The sequence below is a fragment of the Heterocephalus glaber genome, unplaced genomic scaffold (assembly GCF_053883595.1).
Source record: "Heterocephalus glaber isolate CG9 unplaced genomic scaffold, H.glaber_assembly_v1.0 deba00001553, whole genome shotgun sequence".
NCBI classification, from domain to species: Eukaryota; Metazoa; Chordata; class Mammalia; order Rodentia; family Bathyergidae; genus Heterocephalus; species Heterocephalus glaber.
The window spans coordinates 4,498,799-4,512,271 of record NW_028258344.1 but is presented as its reverse complement, the minus strand read 5'-3'; the positions used below and the strand labels follow the sequence as shown (position 1 = coordinate 4,512,271).

The following is a 13,473-nucleotide window of genomic DNA, read 5'->3' as shown; positions in this document are numbered from 1 at the left end:
TGTTGGTGTTGACCTTGATCAGATGATGTGTTTTAGGTTTCTCTGATCTAAAGTCACGCTTTCCACCTCCTTTCCATACTGTGCTCTTTGAATCATGCATATGTCACCATGTAGAGCACATATTTAAGGAGTCAAGGCCTTCATGTTTTTTAAAACACAAAAAGTATGTGAAGCAGATTTTGAAGAGGAGGGCAAATGATGCAGAATTACAGGAGTGGGGGAAAAAGCTGTGCTTTGTTTATTAATTTTTAATTTTGAAAAAAAGCCTCATAACATTTCTGTGAGAAGTAAGAAAAATGTAAGTTTGACTTTGTAATCTTTTGGATAAAAATATAGTCAACCCTGGGGATTGACCTTCTTTGTTAATTTACAAAAGCATTCAGTTTTTATCTGTACCACTAGGACTTCTGTGATATTGTGAGGCCAGAGAAAGAATAATTACAATGAGGCTGTCTATTATTATTAATCGAGGGATTATAGAACATTGTTTTCTTAAAGGCAGTGCCTTGACAGTTAAAATTTACTGGTTGAATACAGTACACGGGAGTATTTTCCAGCCTATCCTTAGATGCATTCTTGTCTGAGGTTAGTTTATATTCTTGACTTTATTACTTCCCTCTCTAGTGGTCAGTTTTATAATCTCATGTTCTACTTGGATTCAGTGGAAAAAAATCAAGTGTTTAGCAGTCTGGGTGATAATTAAAAAAAAAATTAGTGTAGACCCCAAAATATTCAGTGATTGAATTTTATCTCTTCTGTTGGGTTAAAAAGTAATTTTTAAAAGTGGGGCAATGTTTAAGGTGATAAGAGTTTTAATCTGATTAAAATCAGGAAGAGAGTATTGTAAGCAGAAAGTTTTAACTAGCTACTGTCATATTAAGAACCTCAGCAGCCATTTGATTCTTAATGAAGGAACTGAATTTTCTGCAAAGCTTTATGAGACTAAGAGTGAGGGACTCCTCTGAGCATTGTCATTTCTTCACAGATAAACTTTTATCTCTAGTGCAGGAAATGGCCTTATTTTAGAGATTTACATCTGGATTCATTATTTTCCTATGGCTTTAAAATTGGAGCATTTTTAATAGTGTGATATGCCTGGATATTCTTAGAGAGTTAAAATAATTTACCGGGCTTTGAGACTGGCTTTGAACATTTCCTGAAGGACATAACAGATGATGCTGAATTTGTTTATGCAGCTGCTAGTCCTTTGGAAATGAGTTCTAGTGTTTGTGTCCAGATCTGGTTGTGTATGGTTCCTTTAAGATCCCAAGGGGATGGCATTTAATGAAAGACAGTTAAATCAGTATGAAATCTGTGAGTTCCTCACATCTCAACTCAGGAAGGAGGGAATCCTTTGTTTTCTTTTAGAAATAAGCAAAGAATTCCTACAGAGAACTCCTATTAATGCAGTAGTCTATGTGTGGTTTTAATCCTTTTGTTGCATGTAAACCATATGGGTTGAAAGTGGTGATACATCTTTGTTTCTTAGAAGAGCGGTGCATTAAGTCACATGATCTGTGTACTGTTCCCACCAGCTCCACCTGATCCACTGGAACTCCACCCTGTTTGGCAGCATCGATGAGGCCTTGGGAAAGCCACATGGTATCGCCATCATTGCCTTGTTTGTACAGGTAAATGCTCTGCTATGATTGTGGAATTGTTTAGAGATGCTTATTTCTAAGTCATTTTGTAAAATACTTTTTAGTTCTCTCTCAATTTTATTACTTAGAGGTGAAATTATATACATATGTGGAGATCACTGATAATTTAAAAATAGACAACTGGAAGTTCATGAAGGTTCAGTCTTATTCATTAGTAGAAATGGTTCATTTATTTATTAGAAATTTGCTTCAGAGAAGCATTGAGGGTCTTTGAAGAATGATTTAGAAAATGTTTCCTGAAGGCAGAGGCCATTGTATTTATGAAAAAGAATTTCAAAAAATATTTTTAGGAGCTGGATTTCTGAAAAATCTAGAAAAATCAATAATATAATCATGTAGGTGATGACGTTAGCTCTTTGTTGTTAATAATTTTCACTCAAAGATGATTTGAAATGCCTTATAGAAAGCACTGATTAAAAAAAGACTCTCCAAGGCCATGGTAGATTTGACCAATGTGAAATTTAGATTTGAGCTTGGGGATGGACAAAGGATATTATGTCAGTTTAGTCAAACATATAAAAATAGGCCATATGCTTACAAAGGTAAAAAGTTCATCCCATTCTTAAGGCACATCTTCTAAACTTTGTCTTATCATCTACTTGGCGTGGTAAAAGATTTAGAGATAAATGATACCCTGGAAACTTTCTCTCCACAGCTCTTCCCTGGAATCTTACATAAGAGAAGGCAAGGACCAGAGATGCCAAGTAATTATTTGTAGACACACTTTGATATTAGCACTCGGACCCCAAACCAGAGCTCCATCTCCGTATGGTGGCAGGCTACCTCTTGAATGACCTTGGATTAGAACAGTGATGTTTTTCCAGTGGTCTTTAGTTAATTTTTCAAGAAGGGCTGGACACTGGGCCCTTTTAGATATGTACTTTACAGCATTTATATTGAGAATGTTATTAATTACACAATTTTATGTATAGCTATAAGGTGTTTCTCTATTGATATATGGAAGTAGCCATGTAGTTTTAGCCTCTTTAATATTTTAAAACCAGAGTCTTGAAAATATGGCACATGCTATGAATTTAAAAGCAAATCCTTAACATTTTAAAATGAATCTTCTCACTATTATGTAGGGAGTGGGCCTACATTACTTCTGTTTTATAATTACAATAAATAAATAAAATGGAATCAAAATACTGATGCAAATGTTTTTAATTGTTCATTTTGAAAATCTTTAGTCTATCAAACAAGTAATTTTGTGTTTTGGTACTGGGGATCGAACTCTGGACCTTGTGCTTGCAAGGCAGGCGCCGAAACCACTGAGCTAAATCCCCAGCCCCAAACAAGTAATTTTTAAAGACTATTTTTATAACCTGAAAAAGTTAACAGAGAATCAAACCGGAGAAGTTGAGGTGGTAGGAGGCAATATTTAATACTAAAGAATAAGAATAAAATAGAAGTGAAGAAATAGCATATATAGAAGGGATCAGTACAAGTTAGTTTCTGATAATAAATATTTGTGAATCAAATTAGATATGACTTAGTGTTTCCACTTACTGATCCTTCACGTGTAACAGGTGACCCGGACACTTAGACCTCTGGACTAAGAACCCAGCTTTGAGCTTAACATCAGGCTTCCAGGAACAGGCTGTGTCACGATAGGCACTTTCTCAGTTTGCTATGGGAAAATTCAGGTTATTTAGGTGAAAATGTCTTTCTCAGGAGACAGTCATATATTACAGAGACTGTGAGAACAAAATTTCACAAAATAATGAAGGATTGACCTAGTGTTAGATGAAGCAGAGAGAAGGGCTGAAACTCGCTCCAGGGGCTGCCTTTGGGCTGGAGATATGGAAAACTGGAGGGAGGAAGTTGGGGGCCATGTGTGTGGACTGATCTTCCCAGAAATTTGACTGGAGGGAGGAATGACAGAAGTGGCAGGAGCCAGTGGTAATTTTGAAATCTGAGAGCTTGTATTTTTAATCTGTGCAAGAAGAGCTAGTGCAAGCATAAAGTTTAAAAATCTTGAAAAGAGAAGGCATGGATAATATAGAGAAATCCCAGAGAAGATGGGGGGGTCATGAGATGCAGAGCTTATGTGGATGGATTAACTTGGAGAGGAGAGCTTTGCCTTTCTCTGAGATAGAGAGCCAGTAGGAAAGGTGAGCACAAAGTGGAGAGAGGCAGGAAATTAAGGGAGTTCATGTCTGATGACCTTCATTTCCTCTGAGACATACATTTACCAAAAAAGGGAAATGTAGGTGTGGGGGGTGGGCTTTGAAGTAGCCAAGAAGGGATGATGATAGACATGGTAGTCAGTGAGGCAGATCCACTGGAGCCTGAATGTCATAGATTGTATAGGACAGTGAGTGAATGATTGTTCTGGAGAGGAGTAGAACATTCTAGAAAATCATTGTGTTGATCCATCACAGAGGAGATGATTCAGGAAGACAAGCAGATTGAAGTCTCCAGAGTGGTGGGAGTGATATCATTCGGTCTACACAGAAGGGGTAAGGGAACAAAGCCAAAAGGGGCCTGAGAGCTTTGGCTCCTGATGGTTGGTAAAAATAAAAAGAGAACAGAGCAGAAGAGAGCTGCATAATGAAAAGTATGGTTAGAGAGAATGGTCTCTTGGTGTTGAAGTTTTCAGAATGAAAGCAAATGCAGGGTGTGGTCCTAGGATTGGTTTGCTGTGGAAGAATGGAGTTGAAAGCCATGGACTGACAGATGAAGAGGTGTAAGCCAGGCATGGGGCAGGTCATCTACAGAGATGCTTAAACCTTCCAGGATGATAGCAGGAAGTGATATCTAGGAGCAAGTGACTAGTGGGTTAGTAAGTGAGCAGAAGGGCATGATGGCAGCAGTGGGGGAGGGTCCACTCAGAGGACAGCCTTGTGCCTGTGGGCCAAAGTATCAGACTGAAGGTGACATCTGAACACTGACTGTCTTTCATTCCTTCTCCCCTGGAGAACACCTAGTGTCTGCTAGATGGGCCTCAGAGAAATACGGCCTGGGACAGACCTACAGGCTTTCACATAGACCAGAGGTGGTGGGAGAGCTGGTGAAGTACATGAGATCATCCTGTGTCCAGGCAGCACAGAGGAAAATAAGGCAAGAATGAGTTAGAAGTGAAAAAATACAGATAGAGAACTGTCCAGAGTGATTTATATTTTTGGTAGTGGTAAAAGATGCCAGAGGTAAGAGGTAAGAAACTAATTGACCCCATCATCCTGGTGGATTTTGGGCATCAACTTGTGTCTTTACCTGAACTGTTGTGGGATTTCGGCAGTTGCATGTTCAGACTATGATCTATGTTTGAGTTTTTATGGTTCTAACCTCTTTAAATAAAAATGTGGCAAAGAAGGAAAGGAAAGTGACAGAATAATAACTGGAGTTTGTTGTATGATACTACTTGGTACCCATAAAGTAATATTTATGGATAGAAGGAGCCAGTAATAGTTATTAAGTGCTACTATATGATATATATATATATATATACTTGATATATATTCAGATTAAGAAAAATAGTGTATGATATTATTTGAATTATGATGCATTGAGTACTATTCTGAGTTCTGGTTTATTTAATCTGTCTTCAACTCTATCACTTTATTCTCCCCATTGTGTAGACAAGGAAGAATATAATGTTTAGGTAAACTTACTAAAGGTCACCCAGTAAAAAGTGACAGAGTCAGGGTGAGAACCTGCGGCAGTCTTATGCTAGAGGTTCGTTCCTCAACCACTAGGTCATGTAGCCTTACAGTGTTCAGATGTGGACTCTTTCCAGAGAATATAATCTAACAGAAGGTGTGTGAAATGGAATTAGACCACAACTAGACTTTCAGGCATGCAAATGTTACCTTTTGGTTAAACCAGTAAAACAAAGAAATTTCATTTCTCCTGAAGTTCAGGACAGGGCTTCTGCCTGGGATCCAAGCTCATATTCTCAAATGGGTATGTTTGTAAAAGGTATTTTTTTTTAACTTCGGAAGATTAATTTTTTGCTTTAGAACCTATCTCGGAATGAAAAACATTTAGAAAACAGCAAAAGTCCTGATTATTTTGAACTAATTGGCCTGTCTTACATTGGTTCCTGTCTGTTTTTCTTTTCCCTTGTGTATTTCACAGTTGGATAAAATTGAGAAAGCTGGAGAATGTGTGAACATTGCCAGCTGCTCTAGCATCTCATATGTGAGAGAGAAAAAGCTAAGAGCAACACTAATTATTATCTGAAGTAATAGATGCATTTGCCCTTCTCTATTGCCACGGGCCGTTAAGAGTTAATTGAAAAGTGGAAATCAGATGGTAATTAAAATTTAAAAGTCAAGAATACTAAAGAGAAAATTTTTTTCATGTCTCAAATTTCTTTGGAGATTTTGTGCTCTAAAAATATGTTATATTTTAAAATAGAAGTCAATGAACAGCTTATGTGCATATGTATTGACTTATAATCCTTTAATGGTTTTCCATTGCATTTGGGACACATCAGTTATCTTGAGTGACCTACAATATTTAGCAAGGTATTGCCTACTCATCCATCCTCCTAGATCAGTACACTCCCTTCATGTTGTCTGTCAGTTCCTATGGTACAATATTGTCATTTATTTAAGAATAAAAATAGCTATAAAATTATGACCAGTGATAACTGAGAAATGTCTTAATTTTGGTAATTTTGACTTGTGAAATCACATACCAACTTTTCTAAGTTAATAAAATAATTCTAACTTTGATACAGTTTTTATAACAATAATTCATAAATGCCAAAGGTAAGACTGCAAGATTTTGGACATGTACCAAATAGTTTTAATTCCAAAATATCCTTGACATTTTGATATAGCAGTCTTTTGTGATTTGGTGTATTATATAAAGTACAGTGAGTGACATTTATAAGTGGCTTGATGATTTCAGAATAGATTCTTGGGTGTCATATCTAATACTTCATTGTCTTGTTACAACTTTAATTACCTCTAGTAAATGTTGGCCTGGCTATCAACAGAAAGGTTATTTCATTCCCCAAGAATTACATTCAGGTGGACCGGAGCTTTGGTTCTGGTGGTTATTTTGAGTAAAAGTAAGCAACATTTAAAAATGCTGTGTTTATGGTTTATGCTTTGTATATTTCAGATAGGGAAGGAACATGTTGGTCTGAAGGCTGTGACTGAGATCCTCCAGGATATTCAGTATAAGGTAAATCATTATTTAAAGGAAAATAGAAACATATTTTGTAAGAGGTCCCTGAGATCATCTTTAGGCTTGGTAATTCTCTAGAAGAGCCCAAAGGACTCAGAAAATCTACTATACTATGGTTATAGTTTATCACAGTCCAAGTTTACAGATCAAAAATCAGCAAAAGGAAAAGGCATATGGGACTGATGTCTAGGGGAAACCCGGAGTAAGCTTCTAGATGTTCCTTTGCAGTGAGGTGTCATGAGTATGCCCCAATTCTCCCAGAAGTGATGTGTTATCACAGTGCCCATGAAATGTTGCCAATCAGGGAAGGTCACCCAAGCTTAGATGTGTAGACATTTTATCAGAGATTGGTCATACAAGTATGTTGTACCTGCCTAACTGGCGTCAGCTCCTCCACACTCCATCAAGACTTAGCTTCCATACATAAATCTCATTGTCAGGATAAATCTACCAGGTCAAACTGGTGCATCATAGCTCAAGGATAGGGATACAATATCAGGAGCTCATCAAAAGGCCTCAGGGATAGAAAACACACTTATAGGGTAGAGTATTCTAATGGTTTTCAGGAGTTATCTTCTAAGAGCCAGCCAAGGGCTAATCTTGAAAACAGATCTTACTTGGAATATAGATGATTTGACCAGCACAGGCCTGCAGAGTTAATCTTTCTGGCTCATTCATTGTAGCAAAGTTGTGTAAACTAAATACATTTTTGTAAATCAAAGTATTTATGTTTAATAATAACAATAATAATACAAGTATACATATTTCATAAGATAATATTCTAAAGAAGGTGATTTAGATCAATGTGGTCCATCATTGCTGAGAAGCTAAGCTCTTATGAGCAGAACCTATGCCCATATTGAATTTAATGTGTTTTTCCATGGGTAGGTGAATGATTTTGTCCTCTATAAAACATATCTGAGTTTCTGATCTTCACTTCTGGATGAGAAGAGCACCCAGAGTAGATACTAATGATGAATTACTACATCCAGTGGCACAGGATGTCAAATTTGTTAGCCAGGTTATAAAGCCAAAGAGATTAGGAACTGAGATCCAGGCTGGTGAGAGGAAATCATTTCATAAGACTACCCTGAGTCAGGGTTCAAGTGTGTTACATCAACCATTCAGTCTAAGTCTTGGGTGTGATTGTGCTAGAAGTAGAAAAAATTGTTAATACAGGAGAGATGGACACCAATTGTAAATTCCATTGTGGAAATTATAGGGGAAATTGAATTACAATAGTAAAGAAAATAGCCATATTTAGAGTAGAGGTATCTTGTTGGAGCCAAGCAATCTTGCTCCAATGGAAAGACACAAAGATACAGCTGTAAACCTAGAGTACTTGATAGTACCGTTCCAAAAAGATTTTAGTCTAGATATTTAGTGCTAGAAATTGCTTAACAATTTATAAATTTTAAATTAATGTGGAGTCAATTTTTAAAAATCTTTTTCAGGGGAAGTCCAAAACAATACCCTGCTTTAATCCTAATACTTTATTACCAGGTAAGCATTTATCTGATTAAATGAGCTTTAACTGTGGGTATAACCATACTGTTTTCCTCAGAATATAAAATTATTAAAGTTTCTTTGCAATTTATATTCTCTATAGCAAGCATCAGTTTCTGATTACTCTATATACTGGAGTAAAGTTTTTGTTTACGGTAAAGAAACGCTTTGCCACTAGTTCCATTAATCCACAATACCTTTTTAAGGATTGTCATGTGTAAAATTGCTATCTCTTTGTAAAATATACCAGCATAATAAAATAACCTTGATACATCTCTAAAATGGATTAGTGAATTTCTCATTAATCTTTAGTGTTAAACTTTATATAAAATTTTATAAGGTAACTTGTAAAATATTTTTTAGGTACTATTCTAATTGTATGTGACAGGTAATACTTATATATAAAATACTTGCAGTGTTATTTGGAGTTCATGGTAGTTTTATATAAAATTTTTGTCTTCACATTTCTCTGCCTCAATTATGTACTGTTTCATAGTGCTTCACACAAAACCAAATAAGCTGATACATTGTATCTTATCCTTTCTATATTTAATTGCTTTTAAACAATCAATTTCTGTCATGCAAAATATTTATCCATTGTATTTAATCACAAATTCCTCTAATGCAGAGCTAAATTATTTCATAAGAATAATTTATTTTCTCTTATAATATTATGATTTTAATATTTTGCTGCTGAAGAAGCAGTAAAGAGGCAACTGCAACCGAAAGGTTAAAATGCAGGCTTTGGTCATGTGTGGTGGCACATGCCTCTAGTCCTAGCAGTCGAGAGGCTGAGGCAAGAGAATTGCCATGGGTTCAGAGTCATCCTGGGCAACATAGTCAGTTGAAGGCCTGCCTGACTTACATAACAAGACCTTCTCTCAAAAAAAAGTATATATATATATACACATATATGCTTTGAAGCCAGACTCTGTGGGTTCAAATCCTGGCTCTATGTGTTATTCTCTGAGTGACTTAGGCAGGTTGCTAACTTTCTGTGTGATTTATTTTCTCCATCTGTAAAATTAGGCTAGTAATAGTATCTATCTCATTAGTTTGTTGTGAAGATTAAAAGAATTGATGTACAATGCTCAAAACAGTACCTGGGATGTAGTTCAAGAAATAGTAGGTGTTATTTAGCAAGGTAAATCCTCTAATAAAATAAAAATACAAAACAAAAAGATGAATATATTCTTCATAAATTAATTAAGCTTGATAGATTTGCATAGTAACCAATTGATAGAAATCACTATAAATAGAAAATTCATCATAGTTTTCATAAATTATTTTTTCTGTGATGATTTGTTTGAGAATACTTAAGTGAGGCTCTAACTTAAACATGATATACCTCTGAGAATCAATAGGATAGTTTGTAATTTTGAAAATTATTGTTGAGGTCTTCTAGATTATTGTTAATTAACTTGTCTTTTCATGACACGTCCACGTGGTTGCACAGACCCTCTGCTGAGAGATTACTGGGTCTATGAAGGCTCGCTTACTATCCCACCTTGCAGCGAAGGTGTTACCTGGATATTATTCCGATACCCTTTAACTATATCCCAGCTACAGGTGAGTATGCTCTTTTAAATGTTTCAGGGCGAAGTTCTGAGTTAAAGGTTAGATATTGTTTCTGTAGGAGGAAAATGTCTGTTTTATGTTTTAGTTCCCTTTAGATCAGTCATACCTTTTCAAATGAAAGTTAAATGTCTCGAGCCAGTGAAAGCAATGGAAAGGTCAAGGATGAACAAGACCCAGTGGTCATTTATGATATACAGTTTAAAAGTTAGTTTTTATAGCATAAGTTGAAGTCACTGAAACAGCCAAACTTTTTGATTAGTTATTTATTCCTTTATGTGGGTTTTCCCAGGTGTGGGAAAGAAAAGATCTAGAAGTAAAGTGAGAATGCTGATATTTCTATAAATGGCACATGGACTTCCTGATAGTTCTTGCTCGGCATGCACAGGAATGCTGTGTGGATGGGCAGTGGAGTTAGAAAGAATGCTCTGGAAAGTTTTGGATTATTCTTTGACTTTACTTATGGTCAACAACCTGTGTGTTTTGGACTCTGCACAGGTGCTGTAAATGCTAAGCCAAGATGTTGTATTGGTGCTGACTTGTAGTACCAGTTATTTGTGAGACTGAAGTGGGAGAATTACTTTAGCCCAGGCGTTCAATATGTACTAGTGTGGGCAACATAGCAAGATATTTTTGTCTCAAAAAACCCCCCAAAGAAACAAAGATGATAAATGCTAATACACAAGAAGCTGGACCACCCAAGTAAATGACCACTGGGATGTTAGCTGGTAGAACATGAGGCAGCATCATTTTAATACATTTAAACAATGATTTTGAAGGGTTTGGGGATGTAGCTCAGAGGTAGGGAACTTTTCTTGCATGTACAAGGTCCTAGGTTTGGTCCTCAGCATCACACACACACACACACACACACACACACACACACACAAACATATTCAATAAACTTTCATATTATTATAAAAGAAATACTTTAAATGTCTCTTGTCCTTCAGGAATCTGTCAAAAAGACATATTCAGAGCAAAACTTTAGTAAATTTTGTTTGTCCTTAAATATTTAAAATCCTTCTTTCAACATTTAACATTTTCTCTTTATTTCTGCTTTTATAGGGATTAATTTAAAAAGTTTCCTGTTCAGCCTCTTCTCTGCATGTCTTTCATTATTTTATGAACTTTTACAATACCACTTCTGGACATTCAAATTTCTAGTATGACAAATCCTAATTTCTTTATGTATTCATCTATTTGTTCTTTTAAGAAACTATTCCTGACTGCCAAATAGGCACAGGGGATTTAAACACAGTTTTCACTCTAAAAATCTTTACTATAGAGTTAGGAAGGGAGATGCTATCTAAAGAAAACTGTAATTATAATAAGTAAGGTGGCCTAGAAACCCATCTGGAAGAAAACCAACCAGACTGTAAACCTCAAGGAGTAATTCCTGCAAAATGCTAGAAGTTTGGTGATGAAGAGTGAAGAAGTTACAAATTTCAGTCTTGGCTGATAATGTCCAGACAGCAAAGATGGCAGCTTCTACAACACATAAACCTCAAATTTTCAGTGGCTTGTACTACCTGTTTCATACTGACACATGATCCAACATGCATGTTTCTGATTCACAGCGAGAGCTTTCATATGCAATCATTCAGAGGGAATCCAGGTTGAGAGAAACTCTTCTGATTTCAGAGCCTTCCTTTGAATGTTATCCTGAAGGGGTATGTAGCGAGCAGGAAAGACAAGAAAGCAAATGATTTCAAGAGGGATTTTTCAAGTGCCAGCCCTAGTAACGGTAAACTACACTTGTGATTAATTTCTTTTGGCTACAACTTGTCATGTGACCACACCTACCTGCAGGGGAAGCTGGCAATTATATTTGAACTTCACGGTCAAGAAGAATGATTGTTACTACTGTGGCTTGATGTGGGAACTTGTGATATTACCAGCAGGGCAAAGCATCTACAGAGTCACAGAGGCAAGAGAAAGTAGAGGGTGTTTAAAGAATGCACACAGTGTGAAGTGCTTATCACAAGAGGTGAGGTTGGAGAAGGGAACAGGAGTCTGACTTTTGTCACTGGGCCTGGTGCTGTGCTGTGCTGTGCTGTGGAGGGTGGGCTTTCTCCCAAAGATGGCAAAGAATCATTGGAATGTTGTAAACACGCAGATACATGACTAGGTTTCAACTCAAAAAACCTCTTTGTAGCTGTAGTATGAAGATGCAAATCTGAGTCAAGGGTGAGGCAGTGAAATGAAGGAAAGACAGCGACTTTAGAAATAATAAAGAAATATGGGCCAGGGATTTAGCTCAGTGGCACTTAGCCTGCCTTGCAATATCAAGGTCCTGAGTTTGATCCCTGGTATCAAAAAAACAAAACAACCAAACAAATAGAAATAATAAGGAAGTAGAAACAGAACTTAGTAGCTGATAACATAGGAAGGATTTCAGGGAGGAGAGACCTCCATGTTATTCTCTAGATGTGATTTGGGTTTATTAAGTGTCACTCTTCAGCATGATAGAGAATCAGAGAGGATGTATGTTCATGGTTGTGGATATCCAAGAAGGATATAGTGTGTCGTTGATGGGTGAAGCCATGACTATAGATGTGGAGATGCTTCAGGGAGAGAAAAGACGTGATCTTGAAAACTGGAGAGCGGCAGCTAGCTATCCAGGGTGTAACGGTTCAAGAAGTGGGGAAGGAAAGAAGTGGATGGAACACCTAAATACTGAAGGAGAGAGGAACTTCAAGAAGAAGAGGACTGAATTCTAGACTATGAAATTGGAAACCCTTGCTTAGTTGAAATATTATTTCAGATAAGCTTACTATATGATAGGGTAAAAGAGGTGATTGCATGGATTTGAATGAGTGCAATTTTCTTTTTTTAAATGCTCTGTGACCATTAAATAACTTTAAGTTATTTAATATAAATAGTGGTCAAAGCACTAGGAAGCCAATGATAAAAAAAATTCAGTTGGATCATTGCTTGAAAATAAGATTATTCTAAGAACAGAAGAAAAATACCAAGCTTCATCAAGTCTAAAAACAGAAATTTTAAGACCTGTTTTAATTTCACACTCATTAAAATGTGAACAAATATTAATCTTAGAAGTTATAGAACATGTTATGATACAATGGCATCTGAACAAATATGTGTATGCATACATACACAGAGATGAAATGATCGTTTTTACTATCTTTTTTCTATTTTTTCCCCCATCTTTTTCTGTTTTTCCCTTCTGTTTGTCTGTTTCAATTTCTTAGTTTATCTGCATGTTCATATTAACTGTCTCTAGTTTTTACTTTCTCTTTCAACTTAAAGTGACACCAGTGAAATAACAGTATCAATGTGTTTATTGTTTTTCAACCCATAGGAGTATGTCTCTAAGAACTTTGAAAACTGGTTCAAATTTTTCCTTCTCCTCCTCCCCTTCCCATTCCATATTCCTATGTTTTGAAAAGTGAGACTTTTCCTAGACCTGACACCCTGAGTAGTTAGCATGGTGCTGGGGATTAAACCCAAGGGCTTTGTGCATGTTAAGCATGTGCTCTACCATTGAGCTATATCTCCAGGACTGAGAGCCAAGGAAGTTGTCTGTATTATTTTCTTATCACTGAAACAGATTGCTGGACGTCAA

The 13,473-nt window shown here is 36.4% G+C and overlaps 1 protein-coding gene across 2 annotated transcripts in view; it reads left to right on the top strand.

The window, feature by feature from the left end:
- Ca8 (carbonic anhydrase 8 (inactive)) overlaps positions 1–13,473 on the top strand; it is a 118,741-nt gene that overhangs the window by 59,961 nt on the left and 45,307 nt on the right. For both annotated transcript variants that reach the window (XM_004842146.3, XM_004842145.3), the window contains exons 4-7: positions 1,536–1,631; positions 6,738–6,800; positions 8,258–8,306; positions 9,766–9,878. In XM_004842146.3, coding sequence (XP_004842203.1) covers positions 1,536–1,631; positions 6,738–6,800; positions 8,258–8,306; positions 9,766–9,878 — 321 coding nt within the window. The remainder of the gene's footprint in view (positions 1–1,535; positions 1,632–6,737; positions 6,801–8,257; positions 8,307–9,765; positions 9,879–13,473) is intronic.